We start from the raw sequence: 22458 nt of genomic DNA, 5'->3' as shown, positions 1-22458 counted from the left end.
TCCTTTAAAGGATGCTGCCTTGTCTAGCTTTCCCTCTGAGCTTTCCATGCCTCCCTTCTGCACCAGCCTTTTAATGACTCTCCCTGTCTCCAGTCTTGATCTGCTCCAACCCACCTTCCACACCACCCCTAGAGGGAGCTATACTACAGACATGTCGAGTGAAGGTACTCTCCTGATCAAAATTCTTTAATGGCTTGTGATAAAGCCCAAGTCACTCGAATGGCACATGAGATTTCCCATACCCTGGCCCCCAGTTGCCTCTCTGCCCTCATCTCTTTGTTCTCTACCTTGAATTTTGTCCTCAGTAACTCTGAACTGCTTGGTGCTATGCTGTTTTATTCATCAGGTGCTACAGATCTAAGGTTAAAAAAATGCATTGATTGGCTTTAACACACATACAAAAAAAAAAATCCTGAAAAATTAAAATCAGTACATGTCTACAAAAAATAACCCCGTGGCCACAAGTCACTATAACTCAGCCCATACATAGTTAGATGTATTTAATGTGGACTGCATTTGAATATATGCAATATATTTTGGGCTAGAGTCTCCAAACATTAGAGTGGCTAAGGCCAAAGGAGATCTTAAAACAATGGTGAGGCATTTCCTTGCACATTCCATGATACTTCTGGCCTCAACACCTTTGCTCATTCTGTTCCCTCTTTATGGACTTGCTCTTTCCCTTTATCTTTGACTGGTTAACTCCTTTTAGGGCCAGGCGCAGTGGCTCACGCTTGTAATCCTAGCACTCTGGGATGCTGAGGTGAGGTGAGAGGATCGCTTGAATTCAGGAGTTTGATACCAGCTCTGAGCAAGAGAGAGACTCCGTCTCTACTAAACATAGGAAAAAAACAATTAACCAAGCAGAAGGATCCTTGAGCCCAGGAGTTTGAGGTTGCTGCGAGCTAGGCTGATGCCACAGCACTCCAGCCCGGGCAACAGAGTGAACACTCTGTCACAAAAAAGGGGAAAAAAAAATAACTTCTTTTAGTTGCTTAAGATTTAACTCAGGTGTTATGTCTTCTAAGAATCTTTCATTCTTACTATCTCTAGATTCATCACTATGTTGAAACAGCAGATTTCATAGAAGAGGTAAGTTTGCATGTTATTAGCTGATATCATGTTAGTATGAATTAGGTTTTGAGATTGCTTCAAAGTGACAAATAAGAGTCAAAACGAGAAGGACAGTTATGTTTGGCAAGGATCAGAGATGACATCACAGAGTGGCACTGAGGCTCAAACAGATTGCCATAAAAAGCGAGGACCAGAATCCGTAGGGCATCTTTGAAGGCAACGCAGAGGAAATCTGAGGGAGATGCCTCCCCCTGGCCACACCGCCTCTTATGATGGGCAAAGCTATTCCAGTGTAGAAATTCAGCCCACGTAACAGTGTGACACACCTGTCAGTTTCCCTTCTGTCTTTCATGACAAGCCCCAGTCGTGCCTGGCCACATCAAGACTGCCTAATACGGGTAAGCATGTCTGGGGTTTCCTGCGAGCCAGGCTCTCCTTTCCTCCTATGGACATCTTAATTCTGCCTCTTTCTAGTTCTCTAGGCACACTTCCCTGGTTAGTTTTACTTATGGCCACTTTTCACTAACTGCAGAGGCAGATGGAGCAAAGACCAAACTGTCCTCGTCCCCGGCTCTGAAAAACAGATACTCTCAACTCGGGCACTAGGTGGCGTCCGACTTCCATCCTTTTCTCTTTCAGACTCCACCAGGTCCCTGAGCTGTGTGTAAAGTCCTGCTACTGGGAACTGGTTCTCATGGCAGAACCATGGAGTCGTCAGGGAGGAAGGGAGCACAAACAGCCTTACTTTGCAGACATATAAAAAGCAGAGCCTAATTTATACCATAACCTATATATATGCACAATTATTATATGTCAGTTAAAAACAAAATAAAAATTTTAAAAAAAGTTTTGAAGGTTTACCGCCTTGATTGAAAACTAGAGCTAAAGTGCAAACTCTTAAGCACGACAAAGGCCATTCATAATCTGGGTCACTATAACAAATATGACACAGTGAAGGTCAAATGTCAAGATTAAGTTTTAAAATCTCTTTGCCCCTTGATTCTGAACTCCTTGAGGGTAGAGGTCCAGTCTTAATTATCTTTGTATTCCCAGGATTGAGCATAGAGATTGGCACATTCAGGCACCTAGTTTTCTTTTATTCATCGATTGATTCATTCAGCAGATATTTATTGAACGCTTAGCATGTGTCAGTACTGGGGCAGGTGCTGAAGATAACATTGTGAGCAAAACCAGACACAGCCACTGTTCTCACGTAGCTCACAGCCTAGTGGCTGGCAGTCCTCAATCAAATAACTCCACTAATTAAGGCTTAAGTACAAATTGAGATAAGTGCTTTGAAGGAAAGAAAGAAGTTCATTGATTCAAGTGACACAGGAATTTGACCTCACTTGGTAGACATGGGAAGGTTTCCAAGGGAGAGATCCTTGGGCTGAAATAGGAAGGATGAGTAGGAGTCAAAAGGCAAAATGGGGAAGAGAGAGGGAAGGGATTCAGGCAGGGGTGGTAAAGACCCCATGGAGGGAACAGAGAGCTAGGAAGAACACAGTGGCAGGACGATATTGGAGAGGCAGACGGGATTGACCAGTCTCGGTGTTTCCAGCCTTGCTAGAATTTTGATCTTTATCCTCAAAGCAAGGGATCCATTGAAGGTCTAAAGGAGATAATGTCTGTGTTTTGTTAAGATCACTCTGGCTGCGGTATGGAGAAAAGATTGGCAGGCTAAGAGTTTCCCAGGTGCTCATTCTATGCTCAGTAATGTGCTGGGCAATGTGAAGAATTGAATGTACAATCTATAATTATGAGGGATGGAGAGAAGCAGTATGTAGGAAGCAATTAGAGAACAATACAAAGCAGTGTGTATTTAGGTGCTGCTTTGTGGGTTTAGGAGCCACACAGATTTGCTGCAGGAATTCTGAAAAGGCATGAAGAGATAAAGAAACCAGTGTGGGCTACAGTGTGTGTGTGTGTGTGTGTGTGTGTGTGTGTGTGTGATATGGGGAATTTGTGTGGGGGGAATAAGCTGCCCTTAGGCAGAAGCAGTCTGTACACATCTCTAGCATGCCCCTCAGCACCCAGTCTTATAATTGCCTGTTAATGTAGTGTTTCTGTCACCAGTCTGTGGCCTGGATGGTAGGCACCATTATCCTTTTCTCTGCTCTGTGTGTTAAGAACAGTGAAGAGCATACAGTAGGTGTTCAATAAATCTAACCTAATAGATTCATGAACAGATGAGCAGATAAAGGACATGGTGGGGGATGGAGTGTTTGTTGGAACTGGGGTCTCTGAGAGTGAGCCAGTCCAAAGCAGAATGACCACTTCAGGGAGCTGAGGGAGATGAGGTTGGCTGGCTTGAGAGGTAGGACCAGTAAAGGAAGAACTCGAAAATCCCAGGCTGTGCATTTAATCCAACAATGAGAAGTTCTGAGTGAAGGAATGTGTTGAACCTATTCTACTATTGAAGGACCCTCTTGTTGAGTAAGAGTTTCCCAATGTTTTAACCTCATTGTCTCCTGCAGCCTAGAAATTCTGGGAGAAGGTTCTCTTTGGGGTTACCTTCTCCCACGAAGCTACCCCACTGTGGCATTCCTCTGCCCAGGCTTCGACAGCAGCTCAGAGGAAGGGTGGTGTTGTGGGTCAGCCTGGGTGGCAAGGACGAGCTCCACTGACGTGTCCAAAGCATCATTCCAATAGAAACTGTGAATCCATTCTGCCCGGACCTGCTTTCTTTTCTGGGTTTCTTTCCAGATGGCTCACACTGGGAAATGTTTATCTTCCCAAGCTGCAAGGAGTGGAGTTAGGTAGTGATTCCATCTGCTTGTAGTCAGCTATATTTGCATTCTCTGACTATGTCGTTTGGCAAGGGTTGTAGGGTGTGTGTGTGTATGAGCATGTGTGTGTGTGTGTGTGTATGTGTTGATGGTAGTGGGGTGGGGTACAGTTGGGAGCATCTAAAACCTCAATCAAAGCGATGCCAAAAAAATGTTCCAAAGTTCTAAATGATTCAATAGTAAGTTATATTTGATTGCCTTGAGCTTTGCATATGATTAGGATAAGAGGGTTAGAATTATTAATAAGTTATTTGGATAAAGACCAAAAAAGGGAAGGTGTCATTTAACTTGGCCTCTGAACAGATCTAAAGAATGTCTACTATCTGGTCTAACCTGTACTGAGGTTGCCTCCAAATAGAACCGTGTTTGGCACAAAAATCTCAATTGTAGATAGAGCTATAAGCATCTGGTTTATGACTTTGTGGCCAACTCCACAGCTTTTAAAACCATCCTGACACGTCAAGGCTCTTGGGATCAGTTTCTCCCTCTTATTTGGTCAAACTTTGATTCTAGAATGGGGAAAGAGAATGAACTACTACTAGTAGTAACATGGGTGTTGTGTGAAATGACTTACATACATTATCTCATCTCCCGATACAATAACCCTACGGTCAGAGGAGCTCTGTTTTACAGACAAGGAAACTGATACTTGAAAAGGTTAAGTAACTTGTCGAAGGTCACACAGCTCGCAAGTGACTGAGGTAGAATTCAAATCCAGATATGCCTGACTCCAGAGATTGTGCTCTTAACTAAACATACCCAAAAGAGGTCAAGTTTATTATTAATACTTCCAGCTTTTGCTTCTTTGCCCTTTCTTCCACTCAATTCCTTGATGAAATGAAAAAAAGAGTTGGTGTGCTTTTCCCATTTTAGGACACTCAGTTCCAATATCTTCTCTTTCTTCTATCAATGCTTAATATTGAAAAAGGGCACGCTACCTGTTTCAATTTACTGTGGCTCCAAGCTCATGGCTTCCCTCTTCCAGGCAAGAGTATTTATTCCCTAAGTCTTAGCTCTCCACCACATCAAAGGCTGCATAATGTAGTAAGACCCATGGCTTTGAAAACAGACCCACCCAGGTTGAAGTTCTGCTCAGCCATTTGATAGCTCTGTAACCTTGAACAAGTTATTTAAACTCTATAAACCGTAAAATGGGGATAATAATACCTACCTGACTGTTCATTTAATCTACTGACATTTATTGAACAATGTGCCAGGCCCTGTAGATGGAGTTGTAAGGTTTAAATGAAACAATATAGGTGCTATGATTGGCACAGGCCCTAATACACAACAAAGGCTCAGTAATGAAGAGTAGTCACAAACTCTAGAACAAAAGGCTAATTGTCTCTTAGCTGGCACTGGGCAAGAGACAAGGGAGTAAAATATATTCTGAATAGGAATATTCTTGAAATTGGCTCGTATAATTGAGCACCTCCTGGGCTAAGGCTAGTCCCAGATTTTAAGTAATAGTTATAACCAACATTTCTTGAGCACTTATCATACACTTTATATAGAATAACTCACATATTCCTCACCACAACCTCTTGCAGTAGGTTTCATTCTATCATCATTCTATAGACGAGGAAGTGGAGACCTAGAGAGGTGAGAAACTTGCCCCAGACCCCACAGCTAATGAACAGCAGGGCTGGGACGGAACCCAGCTAATCTGACTCCAAAGCTTGTGATCCTACCGCCTCTCTAAACCAGCACATTCAGTTTGTCTCTGATTTCTGCACCTCGAGTCTATGCACCCAGCCCCATGTGGGTCCAGGAAGAGGCACGTTCCGGCAGGGGTTGTCAGAAGGGCCCCGGTGCCCCTGTATTCCCCGGTGCTTCTCAGGGATGTTCTGCCCATCCCCACCCACTGTACACCTTTCCTGCTGTGTCTCTCTGATGTCACCCAAGACCAAACCAGCTCGTCCTGAAAAGCAGCGCTTGGGGAGCCGGGGGTGGAGGAACTGGCTGAAGCGGGAGGCAGGGCCAGGCCTCCTCTGGGTTTGGCTGCCTCTGGCTGGAGTGAGGCCTGGCCTGCCCACCTTGCCCCAGCCTGCCCACTGCCTGAGGTTTGCTGGAACGCCCTCTGTGGGGACCACCCTCACACTCAATGGCTGCTCGACAGGACCTCGTGCTCATGAGGGCCCCACGCTTGGTTTAATGCCCTGCTGTCTCCATCTTGCAATTCTTAATAATTGTTGAAAAGGGGACCCCCTATTTTCACGTGGCCGTGGGCCCTGCAGATCACACATGGGAGCGCAGGAAGCCTCCCCAGCGCAGAATCTGCAGGAGACCGCAGCAGAGTGGATGAGGCAGGGGTCCTAATTTCAGGGTTCGTGTTTGTGAGGTCAAAACGCACTGTGAACCGGAGGGAGCCAGAGAATGAATTCACACATTTCTCGGCATCATGTGAATTCAGCGGATCAAAATCAGTTTTTTCAATTATTCCCATAAATAAACACCACACCCAATGAACGTGCCCTTGCTTCCTAGTAGGAACGTTAAGAGGTGAGGGTCAGCTTGATGGAAGCAGACGTGAACCTGGTCTCCCTGCACGTGGTCTTTCCCACCTGCCCACCGCAAGCTTGAAATCCCACCATTATTACATCCTTCCTTCTGGACACCTGCTCAAACGCACACGTCATTTCCACCTTCCCCAGGGCTCGCTGTCTCAGCTAGCAGCTCTGCCCCACTCTCCCCCAGTCACCCCTGACTGCTGGCCTCTCTATTCCCCCTGGCCCTTTCCTCTCTGCCTTCAAACAGACTGAGGTCTCAGCTGCACGCACAGTCCTGCTGCTCAGGCCGTGGAATCCAAACTCTCTCGTCCGGTGGCCTCAGGTGCCACCAGGTCCTCACCTTCAGTCCTTCCCCTCCTCACCCTCCTGCTCTCTGCCTTCCCTCCTCTCAGCGACCAGACTGCCAAATAAAGATCACCCATCATGATGCAGGTTTTGTCAGCCAGATATCCCAGAAATAGGGCCACCTGTGACTTTCGGACATCTGAGGCACTTTGTCTTGGGGGGTGACATTCTTCATATATATATATATATATATATATATATATATATATATATATATATATACACCTTACAACTGTATTGGTATAAAGATAAGTATAACCAAGTCTGGATTGTATTCATTTTTAAAATTCTTATTTTAAAATATAGTAAAACATTTTCACAGGTCCCTGTAGCATCGTGGCTCTGGGAACCGTGCCTGTTCAGCCTAACAGAGAAGTCAGCTCTGCTTTGAAGGGCTGGGTAAATTTGAGTGAAGCCTTCTTGAAACTTTTTCTCTCTGGGAAACAATACTACCTTGTTTTTCCCCCCGTTTTTTTTTTTTTTTTGAGACAGAGTCTCACTCTGTTGCCCGGGCTAGAGTGCAGTGGTGTCATCATAGCTCACAGCAACCTCAAACTCCTGAACTCAAGAGATCCTCCTGCCTCAGCCTCCTGAGTAGTTGGTGCACACCACCACAGCCGGCTAATTTTTTCTATTTTTAGTAGAGATGGGGTCTTGCTCTTGCTCAGGCTGGACTCAAGCTCCTGACTTCAAGTAATTCTCCTGTCTCAGCCTTCCAGAGTGCTAGGATTACAGGTATGAGGGCCCAGCCCATACTACCTTTTAAGAAAAATTTTATTCCTTTCGTTGGAAAAACAGTATAGTTAGAGAGAAAATTTTAATGAAAAACAAAACCACTCATAATCCCATACCCTAACACACAACTCTTCATTTTCATTTATGTGATTCACTTCCTTGTCCAAATGCAAAGCTGTTTTCCTCTTCTAAATGTGCAGCTGTTTTACACCACTGATGGATGTTGTGTTCATGCAGTTTTGTATTCTGCTTTTTCCATTTAACATGACTTTATCGAAAACTTTTTCCGTGTTTATATTATACAATAGTCTCTACAACCATCATGTTGACTTATGGCAATTGACTTACTTTCCTCCCCCCTACTGGTTTCTCAATTCTTTTCTGGTCCTGCTGTAAGTCTGTTTTATTGCTTCCTTTTCTTTCTTCTCTGAACTCAGTCTGGGCCATCTGCTCCTGCTGTAAATCCTCCCGTAGGTAGCCTGATTGATGATTTCAACTGCCAGTTTACAGGGCCCAGGAAAATGGGCTTCGAAGGTGGTTCTTCCAAATGTCACCTAGTGTTCAGCGATCTCTGTCTGTGACCTGCTCTTGACCTTTCACACTGCCTGCCTTGCATCTGCGAGCCAGCTGGGCCACACAGGGCAAGATCTTGTTAAATTCTATGTTCTAGTAATGGGATCAGATCGTCAGGGTCTGAAGGTACCTTAGACGTGATCCAGGACAATGTCATTATTTTACAGATAAGGAAACTGAGGCTTAAAGAGGCTAATAGACTTGATCATTGTTCTAGAGCTGGTGAGCAGGGACTTGAAACTTGGTTCCTTAACCCCTAAATTTTATGCTCTTTCCTCCATATCACACTCTCTGCATTTGATGAAGAGGTCATTTAGTTTATATTGCTGTACCATTAGAATGTGCACTTCTATTACAGAATTATATTTATAATTATTTCCCCCCTTTTTATTTTAATATGACTCTAATGGGAAGAAAAAAGAAAAACTTTACAATGCGATTTTTAGTTAAGTCCGTACTGCAAAATGATCTGGTCCATTCCAGGAGAAGTGCTTAACTGACTCACGTTCATACAATGGCTAACTTAATTTGTTCTCTTAATGGCCACTTTGTCTATGTGACCTTTGACTCAATTATTACCAAGGTTTCCAACAGCCAAATCAACTGATCTTACCTGTTCAGAGACAAGGAGCAGATGAGTCTTTGTCCCAAAATAACTAAGCCAACACTGGTACTAGCAACCTGCAGATGACAAAAGCATTCATCACTAAGATGGGTAAATCTGTCCATTTGAACCACCCATAGTTTCCTAGAGCAGAAACATCATAAGCCCAACTTTCCCTCTTATTCTAAAAAGACATTGGAAAGAAATAGCTCTGAATATTTTGTTTTGCCGGTAGGGAAACTAATTGCAAATTCTTTTTGTTGGAAGACTGTCTTCAAATTTTTTTTTTCTTTTTTCCTAATCTCTCTTCAGTGTGTGTGTGTGTGTGTGTGTGTGTGTGTGTGTATGATTTTGATTAGGTTCATTGTATTAGTTTCCTTCTATCACGTTGTATTTGGCCTTCATATGCTCAAATAAACTAGAGTTCCACCTTGATTGACTTATTATAAGGAAAAAAAGAAATTTAGCCATCCATGTAACTGAGGGGGTGGGAAGAGCAAACGTGAAGTAGAGATTGGAGAGAGATTTTACGATGTTTGGGAGTGTGAGCATGGGCCTCCCCTCCGGCCACACCTCTCCCTGAGTCCCAGCTCTGTGCTCACTCTTTTATGTTATTTTATTTTATTTTTTTTGAGACTGAGTCTCACTTTGTTGCCCAGGCTAGAGTGAGTGCCCTGGCATCAGCCTAGCTCACAGCAACCTCAAACTCCTGGGCTCAAGTGATCCTCCTGCCTCAGCCTCCCGAGTAGCTGGGACTACAGGCATGTGCCACCATGCCTGGCTAATTTTTTCTATTATATTAGTTGGCCAATTAATTTCTTTCTATTTATAGTAGAGACGGGGTCTCACTCTTGCTCAGGCTGGTTTTGAACTCCTGACCTCGAGCAATCCGCCCGCCTTGGCCTCCCAGAGTGCTAGGATTACAGGCGTGAGCCACCGCGCCTGGCCTTGTCCTCACTCTTAATTGACGCATCACTGCCCCGCCCCAGCCCTCCAACATTTAGAAGCTGCTGGTCAGTGGTCCACTCCAGGAACAGGACTGGCATCCACATGCTGCCCTGCTGCCTCCCAGACTTACAAAGTCCATGGAAACGATGGTTTCCACCGTGGAGTTCCTGGGCTGAGTGAGCATGATGATGGAGGCAGGGATGTCCAGGGTGAAGTTGCCCGGCCGCAAGCTGATCACGGGGGGCTCCGTGGCCATGATCTGCACCATGAAGGGCTGGGACAGGATGTATATCTCCGCGAGCTGCTCGTGTTCGGGGAAAGAAAAGGTGATTGGAAGTCATGAGTTCATGGGGAGAAATCAAAAATTTAGGTTGGTCTGTGGCTATTAAATCTTACATCATGCAGTTAAAATAGAAAAAAAAACCCTCTTTAATAATAATAAAAATAACAAAAAACAAGCAATACTAACATCTGGCAGTTACTGAACACAATGCTTCCTGCCACCTGCCGTGCTAGGGGCTTTATGCATTCTCTCATTTAATCTTCCAAAATCCTTGTGAGGCAGAGTCTATCAGTACCCCTGGTTTATAATGGAGAATATGAGTCTCAGACAGGTTAAATGTTTCTCTCAAGGTTCTAGGAGAATGAGTTGTAGAACTGGGATTCAAACCTAGGTTTGTCTGACTCGAGGTCCTTGCTTTAAAACCAGGATGCTACATGAACATGTCCTTGTCCTCAAGGGCAAACCTGAGCCTATAGGTACCTTATATTCAATAGTTAGTGTGCTAGGAAGGCATAATACTAATAGTTGCTTTATTAACGTCACAGGTAGGGCACTAATCCCTCATTTAAGGATTAAATCCTTCATTTAAGTGAATAAATCTTTTATTTAAGCTCAGTATTTCAAGTGTGGTGGAACCCAGTGGAAGGAACAGGTGATTTATTCTGTGAGCTTATGATGCCTTTAATTGTACTTTAACTTGTACTGTTCAGTAAATATTTGTAGATATTTGATTAAGAGAAAACAACTCTTAAGAATGGAAAGATAGACTCATGCTTAGACCAAATAGGAATATAAAGAACCCACGAGTCTTCCAGAAGTAGTTGCAGTGAAAAATCAAACCTTGAGCACTCACCCGGGAGAGGACGTTGCCAAAGCCTTGAGAGTTTTGAACGAAGTAGTTGGAAATCTGGAAGATAAAGTCCATAATGTCAATGTAAGGTTTTTACCTGGATTGTCTTTTCAGGGAAAATGTAGTGTTCCTTATAGTTTTATGAATCGTGATGCTGTTGCACTATAAAATGTTTAGTGTTTGAAGGTGACCTATCATTTTATAGCTCAACCACAGGGAATTTGAGGCCCAGCAAAATAAAGTGACTTGCCCAAGGTCACACAGGAAGTTATATTCCTTTTGACTTTGGGAATAACATAAACACTATATATGTACAATCCATGTATAAATATTCTACAGTCATTAACAATAAGTCTTGTGCCATTGTCCTTATTTTCAGACATTACTAAGATGCAGGATGCTTAAGTAATTTACCTTCACAGATGGTTCTCAAGTCTGAAGCCAGAGGTGTCTAATCCTCAATATTGTAAAGTAGCTGGTGCCGCCACACTTAGTATTTTGAACATAAGATTTATAACGACTTGCGTAACTAAGATGTATAGAATGAGAAGATTTAACCCTTTGCACTCAGATGTCAAGTGTGACTCGACACGGTTAGTAAAAATTATAGAGATTAAAAAAACTCTTTGAATGTATCAATAATTTGAAATATAAAAAAAAATCCAAATAAATAAGTTTGTATGAAAAGAAACCCCAGTTTTTTATTCTGTTGCCGCGCTTTGTAAAATCTGGGGTATTTAAAAAATTGAATCCCGAGTAGAATAAAGGAATCAAGAAAAAAGCAAGCGAGTGCAAAGGGTTAAAAGGGAAGCTCAATAAGCTTTTGGCTGACTGGCTGGAAAGAGTGCACCTGTTACAAAAGGGAGGTGCATGACAAAGAGAATCACAGTATCTGTACTATTACTGGTCATTGTAGATAAGTCAGCAGTTGTGATTACAATCAGAAGATCTCTTTATACTGCCATAACACAGAGAATAATGAGGACGATGAAAGTTACAGTTATATAGCACTTAATCTGTGCTGGGCATTGGCCTGAATACTTTACATATATTTGAACCTCTTCATGCCCATATCAACCCTTTAAGTGTGGAACTCTTATTATCTATTATCCCCCTTTTCCAAATGAGAAAACTCTGGCACATAGAAGTTATTATAAATAAATTGAAATTTCCTAAGGTCACAGGAAAGAAATGGTGGAAGGGGGTCTTGGCAATATTTAAGATTAATCTAGAACAGTGGTGAGCTATCATGAAAAAAACTGAAATTTAGCGGATCTAGAAGCCCAATAACTCCCCAGTGAATACAGGTTGAGCATCCTTAATCTGAAAACCTGAAGTCTGAAATGCTCCAAAATCTGAAAATTTTTGAGTGCCAACATGATGCTCAATAGAAATGCTCACTGGAGCATTTGGGATTTTAGATTTTTAGGCTAGGGATGCTCAGCTGGTAAGCATGTACTGCAAATATTCTAAAATCTTTTTAAAAATCCCAAGTCCAGCCGGGCGCTGTGGCTCACGCCTGTAATCCTAGCTCTTGGGAGGCCGAGGCGGGCGGATTGCTCAAGGTCAGGAGTTCAAAACCAGCCTGAGCAAGAGCGAGACCCCGTCTCTACTATAAATAGAAAGAAATTAATTGGCCAACTGATATATATATAAAAAATTAGCCGGGCATGGTGGCACATGCCTGTAGTCCCAGCTACTCGGGAGGCTGAGGCAGAAGGATCACTCAAGCCCAGGAGTTTGAGGTTGCTGTGAGCTAGGCTGACGCCACGGCACTCACTCTAGCCTGGACAACAAAGCGAGACTCTGTCTCAAAAAAAAAAAAAAAAAAAAAAAAAAAAAAAAAAAAATCCCAAGTCCAAAACACTTTTAGTTCCAAGCATTTTGGACAAGGGATACGCAACCTGTAACAACATTCCTTCCGTAATTCCTTCCTTCCTCATTGTCTAGCTGGGAGTGAGAGCCTAAAAAGGCCCAGGAATCGAACCATGGAATAAAAATCCCATACTGGGACACTCATCAAAAGGTTGAATGATGGCGCCAACTGTCTCCATAGGTTCACTCTCCTCACCTCTTTGGTGGAGAGAGTGACGTTGAAAGCCCCAGCTGAGAAGTAAGCAAAGGACGCAGATTTAAAGAAATACTCGGAGATTCCAATGTAGAGCATGGAGTCGCTGCCTTCTGGGAGCACGAAAGGAACTGGTGAGAAGGGGGGGTCGGCGAGGTTTTCCAGCGGGTAGAACGCGCCCTGTGGGGAGACAGAGAGGATGACCAGTGCATCAAGTGAGAACTCAAAGGTGCAGGACTAAGAAGGTGGAGCCTCTGAAGTCAGAAAAGGAAAATTCCAGAAACTCAGTAGGGATGAAAAACTGATAAGGCCTTCTGACTCCTTGACCAGACAGAATCTTTCAAAGCTCTGATGATTCTTGAGCATATTTGATCACATCTGTTTACCCTAACCCTACATTTTTTTCCCCCTAGGACCAGTGAGGGGCCCAGTGACCCAGTGAGAAGGTCCTGTTGGCACTTTTCTCAGACAAAGGAAGGAGGTGCGTTTAGCTGGAGGGGACACCTTTGAGTAGTTCCTGAGGTGCCATGTAGAGGTGTCAAATCCTTGACCTTCAAAATCTATGTCTGTTGGGTACCTGGGGAGTCATAGAAAGACTCAGAAAAACCCAAGACTCCAAATGGTTTAAAGCATTTTTTGTGGCATTTCTAATGCTGCTTTCATTAGCTATAGGGCATTATTACAAAATGTTATCTTATACAACATTGAACTGATTTGAAAGACTGTGGTGAATGAAATATAAGCTATATGCATTTTAAAAAACAATGACATTAACTTTGGGCCCAAACTAAACATAAGCACAACAATTGTTTTCTAGGATCAGTGAGTACCATTTCCATGTCCTTGTGGCCCTCAGTTAAATCCACTAACCTGAGAGTGAGGTATGGAAGCACCAACATGTACTACCAACTGGTGCATTAAGTTCTAGTAAATGCAGACCACTCTACTTGCTGCCTCCTAGCCTCAAACCTCCTCCTACAGGCAAACACATCCTGACACTTCTTTTGAAGAAGGAAAACATACGTGTACAATTCAAATCAGGAAAAAGAGTCTTTGGAAAAGGTATAAACATGAGGGAGTTGCTCAAAAGAAAATATAATTATCTGAGCATGTGTATATAACTCCTTCTGCACATAATCTTTGTTCTTTAAATCTGTGGTCCCCAACCCCTGGGCCGTGGCCCAGTACTGGTGCATGGCCTGTTAGGAACTGGACCGCACCACCGCCTGAGCTCCAGCACCCCCCAGCTCCAGATCTGTGGTCTATGGAAAAATTGTCTTCCATGAAACTTAGGAACTAGGTCGCACAGCAGGAGATGAGTGGTGGGTAAGTGAGTGAAGCTTCATCTGTGTTTACATTCTCTCCCCACTCCCATCACCGCCTGAGCTCTGCCTCCCTCCAACCCCCCACCCCTGTGGAAAAATTGTTTTCCATGAAACTGGTCCCCTGGTGCCCAAAAGGCTGGGGACTGCTGCTCTAAATACTGGCTGTTGACAGGCAAGATAAGGATTCTGATGAAAATTACCTTCAAATTCAGGTCAAGGTAGTTTTCAGTAACTTCTGGAGAATCGATTAGGGAATAATCCAGCAGAGTATAGTTGTCAATCTTGGTTAAAACTAAATAACCAACAAAGGAAAAAGAAAATCTACATTCATTAAAAGCATAGTATATGTATAATGTCTATCCAGAGCAATATAATTTTTAATTTTCTGTTTAAAATATCAATTCCCCTTTTCATAAGCCATATATATTCACATTTGAAAATCCAGGAAAAGCAGATGAAGAAGAAAGTAAACATCTTTCTCAATCATATTCCTCTGAGAGAAATGTCAATAAAATGTTGGTATACGGTAGTCCCCACTTGGAATGGTGGATACATTCCAAGACCCCAAGTGGATGCCTGAAACTGTGAATAGTTTAAACCTTGATACAATGTAATAAAAATTATGTGAATGTGGTCTCTCTCTCTCTCTTTCAGATACAAATTGAGATACTGTAATATTTTCAGATCACCATTGACTGTAGGCAAATGAAACCATGGCAAGCAAAATCACAGATAAGGGGAGACCTTATACCTGTATACCTTTTTAGGTGCACACACATACAAACACACAAATGCATAGATAGTTCTTTTTAAAAAAGTGAATCAGCACAAGCAAAACACCCTTACCAATGTTAAGCCCTACATATCGGGTTGGTATAATGAAAGACTTCCCAGTTTGATGTTATGAATTTCCATGTAGTTAGTGCTTACAATGAGCACACATTGCTGTTGTAATTAGAAATATTTTTTAAAAAGAGATTGTGAGGGAGAAAATAAAATCCATGAAGTTGAAGAGGCCAAGGGAATTCTTATGCACAGTGCTTCTAATTTAAGTAATTTTTTGTATTCTCATTTTTAGGACAAGGTAGAAGACAAGGAGACCAGGGGACAGTGGTGGGTGAAGCTCCCATAAAGTGTGATTTTGGCTTCTGAAACAGGTTGGACATGCCATGATGTAGCACTCCAGTTTGCCACTTGTGGAGAGCTGCTTTTCTGAACACCATGTGTTCTAGAGAAAGGTAGCCAAGCATCATTTCTACTCTTCTTGCATGTCATGATTGCTTTATTCCATAGATGGAAATGAGAAGCAAGAAACAATGAAGTGGCTTGCTAAGGTAAGGGAACAATATTATCCTCTGTCACCGTAGTTGTAAAATGCTTTCAAGTCCTCACTGTGTGAGGGAAGCAGGACAGTCATCATTTTATAGGCGAGTGAGGCTCAGAGGTAAAGAAACTTGCCCAAGACAAGCTAGGACATGGGACCCCTTGACTAGTTCTTTCCTCACCACATCTTTCTCTCTCCCTACCTCTCCGGTCCATTCATTTTCTTCCATGCTTCTGAATCCATTTATCAATCCAATATTTGTTAACCTAGTATGGGCTCGTTGCTGTGCGTGATGCTGGAGACACAGAAATGTGTCAAAGTTCCAGTCCTTGAGGAACTCACAGTCTGGGAGAGGACACGGACGTATCGGTAGGAAATTCTAGCAGAGCACAGTAAGAGCAGATCTACGCTGAGCTCCTGATGGGCCTGCTACAGACCTGTTCTTGTGGTCTTTTTCCTTCTCAGTAAATGCTAATTCCATTCTTCCACTTTTCCAGTTGCTCAGGGTAAAACCCCAAAGTCCCCCTTCGCTCCTCTTGTGACCCACATTTGATCTGTTGGCAAATACTTTTATGACGACCTTCAGTGCACATCCAGAGTCCGAACGTGTCTCGCCATCTTCATCACTTCTCCCAGACCAGCCGCCTTCACGGCCCATATGGGTCACTGCACTCGTGTCTTAGTGGCCTCCATGCTCCCTCTCTAGCTACCCTTCCTTCTTATTATTAGCGTAGAAGCCAGAGTGATGTTCTTAAACTGTGAGTCACATCATGCCGGCTTTGCTCAGAGCCCTCCAAAGTCTTCCCATCTCAGACTAAGAGGTGGGCTTTGCAATGCTCTATGGAGCCCTGACGATCTAACCACCCGCTTCCCCATCTCTGATCTCATGTCCTGCTCCCCCGCCCCCAGCCCCTCTGCTCCTAGTATGGGCTCCTAGCAGCTCCCCAGGGAACACTTGGCATGCTCCTGCTCCAGGGCTTTTGTGCTTGCAGTTTCCTCCACCTGGCGTGTTCTTCATCCAGATCCAGCAGTGGCTCACTCCCTACTCTCTTCAGGTTCTTCCAGTAATGTCACCTGCTCAGTGGTGCCTTCCCTGGCCATGCTATCTAACGTGGACACCCCTCCCCAGCTCCTGCCCTGCTTCGGTTTTCTTCTTACCACGTATCACTGCTGCAATGCAGATTTTACTTACTTACCTTGCTTGCTGTCTGTCTCCACCCACTAATCTCACAAGGGCAGGGATTCTGTCCTCTAGGCTACTGCTGCACCCCCAGCACCAAAAACAGTGACCATCTCAGGTGCTCAGTGAACTATTGGTGAGTGATTGCATGGAGTGCAAAGAGGGAGATACGCCCAAAGCACCAAGCAAGCAGAGAGGAGGCATAACTTTGTGGGGTGGGGGATGTCAGGTAAGATTTCTTGGAAGAGACCATGATTGATCTGAGGGTTTTTTTTTTTTTTTGAGACAGAGTCTCACTCTGTCGCCCAGGGTAGAGTGCTGTGGCATCAGCTGAGCTTACAACAACCTCAAGCTCCTGGGCTCAAGTGATCCTCCTGCCTCAGCCTCCCCAGTAGCTGGGACTACAGGCATGTGCCACCATGCCTGCCTAATTTTTTCTATTTTCAGTAGAGACAGGGTCTCACTCTTGCTCAGGCTGGTCTTGAACTCCTGAGCTCAAGTGATCCTACCGCCTTGGCCTCCCAGAGTGCTAGGGTTACAGGCGTGAGCTACCATGCCTGGCCTTGATCTGAGTATTAAAGAGAAAGAGGAGTGGATCTAACAAGTGGAGGTTGAGGGGTGAAGAGTGGAAGGGATTGAACCCCGCAGGGCTTAGCACAGCACTGGCACAGAACTGGGCACTGCATACATATCCATCAAAGGAATGAATGGACGGAGAGCAGAGGAAGCTCTTCCAGGCAGAGAGGACAGCAAGAGCAAGGGCAAGGCATGAGGGGGCAGCAGATGCTGCGGCAGAGGAAGGTGCAAGATGAAGTAGAGGGAGGTGAGCAGGAAGCAGGGCACGGTGAGCCTTGTAGTCCATGCTGAGATCCTTGGACTTGGGGCTGAAGGCAGCCACTGCAGGGGCCAGAATCTGAGGATAGCCTGGTCAAGATTAGTGTTAATCCTTCTGAAGAGAATGGGTTTAGCGCCAGAGCTTGGATTAGAGCTCCTGAGGGTTTCATTCCTGGACCTGCATCTTGTCCCCTGGAGCTGCCCCCTCTTGCAGAGGTGAAGTTAGTTATTAGACAAAGAGAGCATGTCCTATGCACAGGGCGCGTCTTCCCATACACCTTGCAAGGACTCTGATTTGCAGAGCAGCAAGCAGAATGGAGCTAGAGACTATCTTGAAGAGTAAAATCAGTACCAGCATTTGAAGGTGGGAAGAGAAACAACAAGAACAGACAGTTCTAGGACTCACCTTCCAGTGCGCTCAGATTGGCGTTTAGAGCTTCAACCTCACCTGTGATAATGGGACAGAGCTGGCCACAAAAGAAATAAAATGAAAAAAAAAAAGCAGGTTATCATATTGTACTGGAAAACCCTTCTTGATGGGCCAGACCTTGCAAACAAAGGCCCTGTGGCTAGGAGACATGGTCCCTTTGGCCATCAAGGCTTCCCTTTAAATTAGTTGACACTTCTGGGTCTCAAGTTAAATATGTATGGGTGGCATGTCATTGAATGCTGGCTAAACTCCATAGCAACTGGGACTACACCCATTCAGTCCCATAAAAGAGCCGTGGCTTTTCTCTCTGTGACATGATAGGGCATGTGCCCAGACCATGCTGCTGCTGTCACTCCTGAGGAACCTGCTGCTGGAGTCACTCTGTCCTTCCTGACTGCCAGGGCCGCCGCCCACCTCCCAAGTCCTGTCTGGAGTGGTTACAGCTGGAACATTTACCAGCTACCCCTGGGCTAGTCTGAGAGCCCATTAGACCAGAGACATATTCAGAGATCTATTTTGTTTCTCCCTTTCTGGAATTAGAAAACTAGTCTTGAATTGGACTAATATCTTTAGGAAGGGGCACAAGTGTTAGCACGGAGGCGCCTGTTGTCTGCTCACTGATGTGTGCAGCGGAGTGGCTGCAGTCGCAGCTGGGGAGCCTGCTGGCCTGGGGTGAATCTTGACTGGGCAAGTTACTTGTACTCTCTGGCCTCAGTTTCCCCATCTGCAACATGAGGATGATCATTGTATCTATCTCATCAAGTTGTCAGTAGAAATCGAGGTAATTCATGGGAAATTGACCAGCTTATAGGAAGCATCCAGCAAACGTTAGCTGTTGTTTTAACCCTGTTTCATCCTCACCGCAGCCTTGAGAGACAGGCATTATTGTCCTCTATTTACAACCAGGAAAAGCAAAGCTTAGAGAGGCTACATGAGTTGGCAGGAGTTGTACAGCCAGGATGTGAGACCTGGTCTGACACCCTAGATAGCTGTGGTCTGAGCGTTCTTTTCTATCGTTCAGCGGCACAGACAAAACCACAGAAGCAAGGCATCTGTGATCTCTAAGCCATCTATACACTCCAGGCAAACTTGACTATTGGCTGCCGTGACACAATTCATTCTTCACTGGCCTCCTGACAGAGGCCAAGGGACCACACCTTGTTTCCAACAGAGGAATGGGCAAGTGTGGGGTCCTTAAGGTGACAGTACACTTTCCCAGTCACTCCTTAACGTGCCCACTCACTGGCACTCAGCACTGGTCAGGTTAGGATGGAGAAGGACTGTGAGGTTTCAGAGTCCCCTGACTAGCCGTGCAGCCTAGCGTGGAAAAGCTGCTTGATGCTTTTGAGTGTTGATTTCCTCACTGACTTTCATTAAGCACCTACTGTCTGCCAAGCACCGAGCTGAGCACCAGAGACATGGCAATAGCCACACACGGTCCTGGCATTTTTTCAGAAGAGTACTCCTTGTTTTCCAGTCCTCCTCATCCCTGTCTGTCTCTCCCAAAATATGGGTAAAGGATGCAGGTAAGATGCAGTCAGGATCAGAAATACACAGCCAATTCCATCATTCCCTTCCTCCAACACTGACTTCTGGAATCAGGATATTTATAGCTTTGGAAGACAATCCTACTTTCCTAATTTATTCTATTTCCTGGAAAAATTTTCTTTTGCCCTCATTGCTTACCTATATAAATCCTACCTATATTTCAAGGTCTAGTTCAAATTCTGCATTCTCTGAAAAAAGTATATATCCCAGGATACTTCCAGGTCCTATTTCTTTAACTTTCATTTCTCTGAACCTCTTCAGTTTAATCTGAATATCATGTAACTATGTATTAAATTCAAGCACTCATTCCATTATTGTTTCACAAGCTTAAATTTGGTTTTTCTAAAAACACACATTTATTCCTCTTTCATATTCCCAATAGAGCCAAGTCAGGTGCTGGGCATGCAGTAGGTACATAATTAATAAATTCGTGTAGATTGTTTGCCCACCCTATGGTGAGAAACTTGAAGGAGAGGCTGCTGTCTTATTCATCTCTGCATTCCCAGCACCTACCAGAGTGTTTGGGACATACAAAGGACTTGAGAAACTGATATTAAGTTGCAAAGGACTTACCATTTCATTTATGTTCTTTAAAATAGGTTTTTCCATGGGCTCAGCAAAGGAGTTGTATAGGACACTAGGAAAAAAAGAAAAAAAAAAAAAGGACTTACTCAGGTACCAGAATCTGTCAGTTATAAACCTCCCCTGGGTGCTGCGTGAGTATCCAGCCCACACTAGCCACTGCCCACACGGTGCTCCCACTCACCTGAGCTCTCCAGAAAATGAGACGTGGGCGTGGCTCACTTGGGCATAGCAGTCCTGGAGCTTCAGGGTTGGATGACCAGAGACATCTCGGGTCAGGATAACAATACCAGTAAAGTAGATCGCCGAGAGAAAGAGATCAGCTCCTCCCGCATCTTGGCTGTGTAGAGGAAAAGGGCAATGTTACCCAAGCCCAGGCCAGGCACGGAGACAGATCTTGTTTCTCTAATAACCCAGAGACTCTCCAAGCTCCTGGAGGGCGAGGACTTTCTCACATTTATCTCTGGATTCCTGGCACCTACAATAGGTAGGAATGGAGTAGGTGCTGAATGAATATTTATTTACTGGACAAATGAAGTAATGAACATGTGAATGATAGCAGCTTTGGGGATATTGTAGGTATTTCATCTTGAGTGCTCTGGCCCTGGTGGTGGTTGAGCACCTATTGAGCACCATTCATATACAATGTTTGCTTGGAGGAAGAACATCAGGGGTAAAGTTGGCAACACCTTATTCAGGAGGGGCATAGATGGGGAAGTGACAGAGAGACGTAGTCTGTGAACTCCTCGAGGGAGTGGACTGTGTGTTTCTCCAGGACTTAGCACACGGCCTAACACAGAATAAGCATTCAGTATATGGTTGATCAGTCATCAAATAAATGAATGAATACATGAATATATGTTGTTTACGGGGAAACATGCCATTTTCATCTACAATACGGAAGTGCTCAGGACGGGGATAATGGTACGCAGCAGGCACTCAATGATTGCTCATTGACTGACCTGCTGGGTAAATGAATGTGTTGTGTGTTCTTCTGGGCCATCAAGAAATAAGCATTACACCCAGGACAGTAACTTGTATGTGGTAGGTGGTCTGTAGATGTACCTTGAATTTGACCTCTTTCTTTTATATGAGGGTGCAAAGGCTTTTTGGTTGGGGGAGAATTGGGTGTAAGCTGACTACCATTCTTCAACCTCTCTCTGTGTGACTTAGGAAGGCCCCATTTCCCATTAGTTGCCCCTGTAGATGGGGAAGTGTGTTGTATGGCTCAAGATTAGGCAGTGATTTGTTGGTGGATCTAAAACGCTGGACACAGGTCGGTTCCTTCTATAGTCAGGACTTTTAGTTCTTAGGAAATCTTAATTGATATTTGATCAGTTGTTCTGCCTTTAAGGGAAGAATGCTTTTCACACCCTCCATTACACCCCTGCATGGATTTCCTGATTTAACTCTCACCTGGAAAAAATGCTCTTGAGAAATATTGTTAATATTGAGAGAAAGAAGACTAACATTGAAAGCATCAGCAAATTTATATACTCTGCATTTTTGCTCCACTTGCCCTCAGAACAGCAGCAGATATTTCAGTGGAATACTCACAAGAGTGGAGACTTGATTTCCCAATTCGTGCTGATGTTGGCAGTGCCATGGTTGGTCAGCGCTTTGATTCCCACTCCGGGCACAAAGGCTAATGAAGTATTTGGAAATGAAAAGGCATTGATTTTTATGCTGTAAAACAAGGAGCAGGTAAGTTAGGATAACGTCTTCAGGCACATCACTTAAGTCAAGCAAAATCAGAAATGCAGTTGTAGAACTCCCACGCTGAAGCAATTGTGAATTCTTCAATTCACAGTTGAGGAACCTCCCATCTGCAGTGTGGTCTCTAGGCACTGCCTCCTCATTCCTCTCAAACTATTGGCAGGAAGTCCCTTGTATATGGTTGAAGGGGGAAATGAGCAAGCTTAGAAATAAATTTGTAAATAATCCAGTTATCTATTTCTTTAGTTTCTTTAGAGGCAAAAACAGGTGCAGCATTGCCATCATTATTTTTCCTTCAGTAGTTCCAATGTTTCTCAGAGGGAGTGCTACTAGTATTTTGGAATGGACAGCTATTTTTAAAGAGGACTGTTGTATTCATTGCAGGACATTTTGACACATATGCCAAAAGTGTCTCTCCCCACCTGTCACTGGGACAACCAGAAACGTGTCTTCCTTCCTGCAAATGCCCTTTATGTGGATAGTATCTTCTCTAGTTGAGAAACTTAGAGGGTTGACTTCCCCTAGTAGACTTCTCTGGGCTGTCAAACAGGAAGCTAGGAGGAAGTGGGTTGCATGTTACCTACACAGGTGGATGGCTGTATGCATCATGATAAATTATTATGAACATGTATTGAGCGATTACTACCTGCCAGGCACTGTGGTAACCACCTTACATGCATTAGCTCAGCTCGACTCTCACAATAATTCCATGAGGCAGTTGCTATTTTTGCAATCTCCAT

General features: G+C 44.1%; 1 protein-coding gene across 2 annotated transcripts in view; it reads right to left on the bottom strand.

Annotated features, from left to right (window-relative positions):
* Positions 1 to 22458, bottom strand: part of BPIFC (BPI fold containing family C) — a 50721-nt gene that overhangs the window by 6245 nt on the left and 22018 nt on the right. For both annotated transcript variants that reach the window (XM_076007060.1, XM_076007059.1), the window contains 9 exons: positions 21560 to 21688; positions 20187 to 20342; positions 19994 to 20057; positions 17849 to 17909; positions 14305 to 14396; positions 12783 to 12959; positions 10715 to 10768; positions 9709 to 9879; positions 8640 to 8707 (listed from right to left, as the gene is read on the bottom strand). In XM_076007060.1, the coding sequence (XP_075863175.1) occupies positions 8640 to 8707; positions 9709 to 9879; positions 10715 to 10768; positions 12783 to 12959; positions 14305 to 14396; positions 17849 to 17909; positions 19994 to 20057; positions 20187 to 20342; positions 21560 to 21688 (972 nt within the window). The remainder of the gene's footprint in view (positions 1 to 8639; positions 8708 to 9708; positions 9880 to 10714; positions 10769 to 12782; positions 12960 to 14304; positions 14397 to 17848; positions 17910 to 19993; positions 20058 to 20186; positions 20343 to 21559; positions 21689 to 22458) is intronic.

The sequence above is a fragment of the Microcebus murinus genome, chromosome 10, assembly GCF_040939455.1.
Source record: "Microcebus murinus isolate Inina chromosome 10, M.murinus_Inina_mat1.0, whole genome shotgun sequence".
NCBI lineage: Eukaryota > Metazoa > Chordata > Mammalia > Primates > Cheirogaleidae > Microcebus > Microcebus murinus.
The sequence above is the reverse complement of the archived record's forward strand: the minus strand, read 5'-3'. Positions and strand labels throughout refer to the sequence as shown.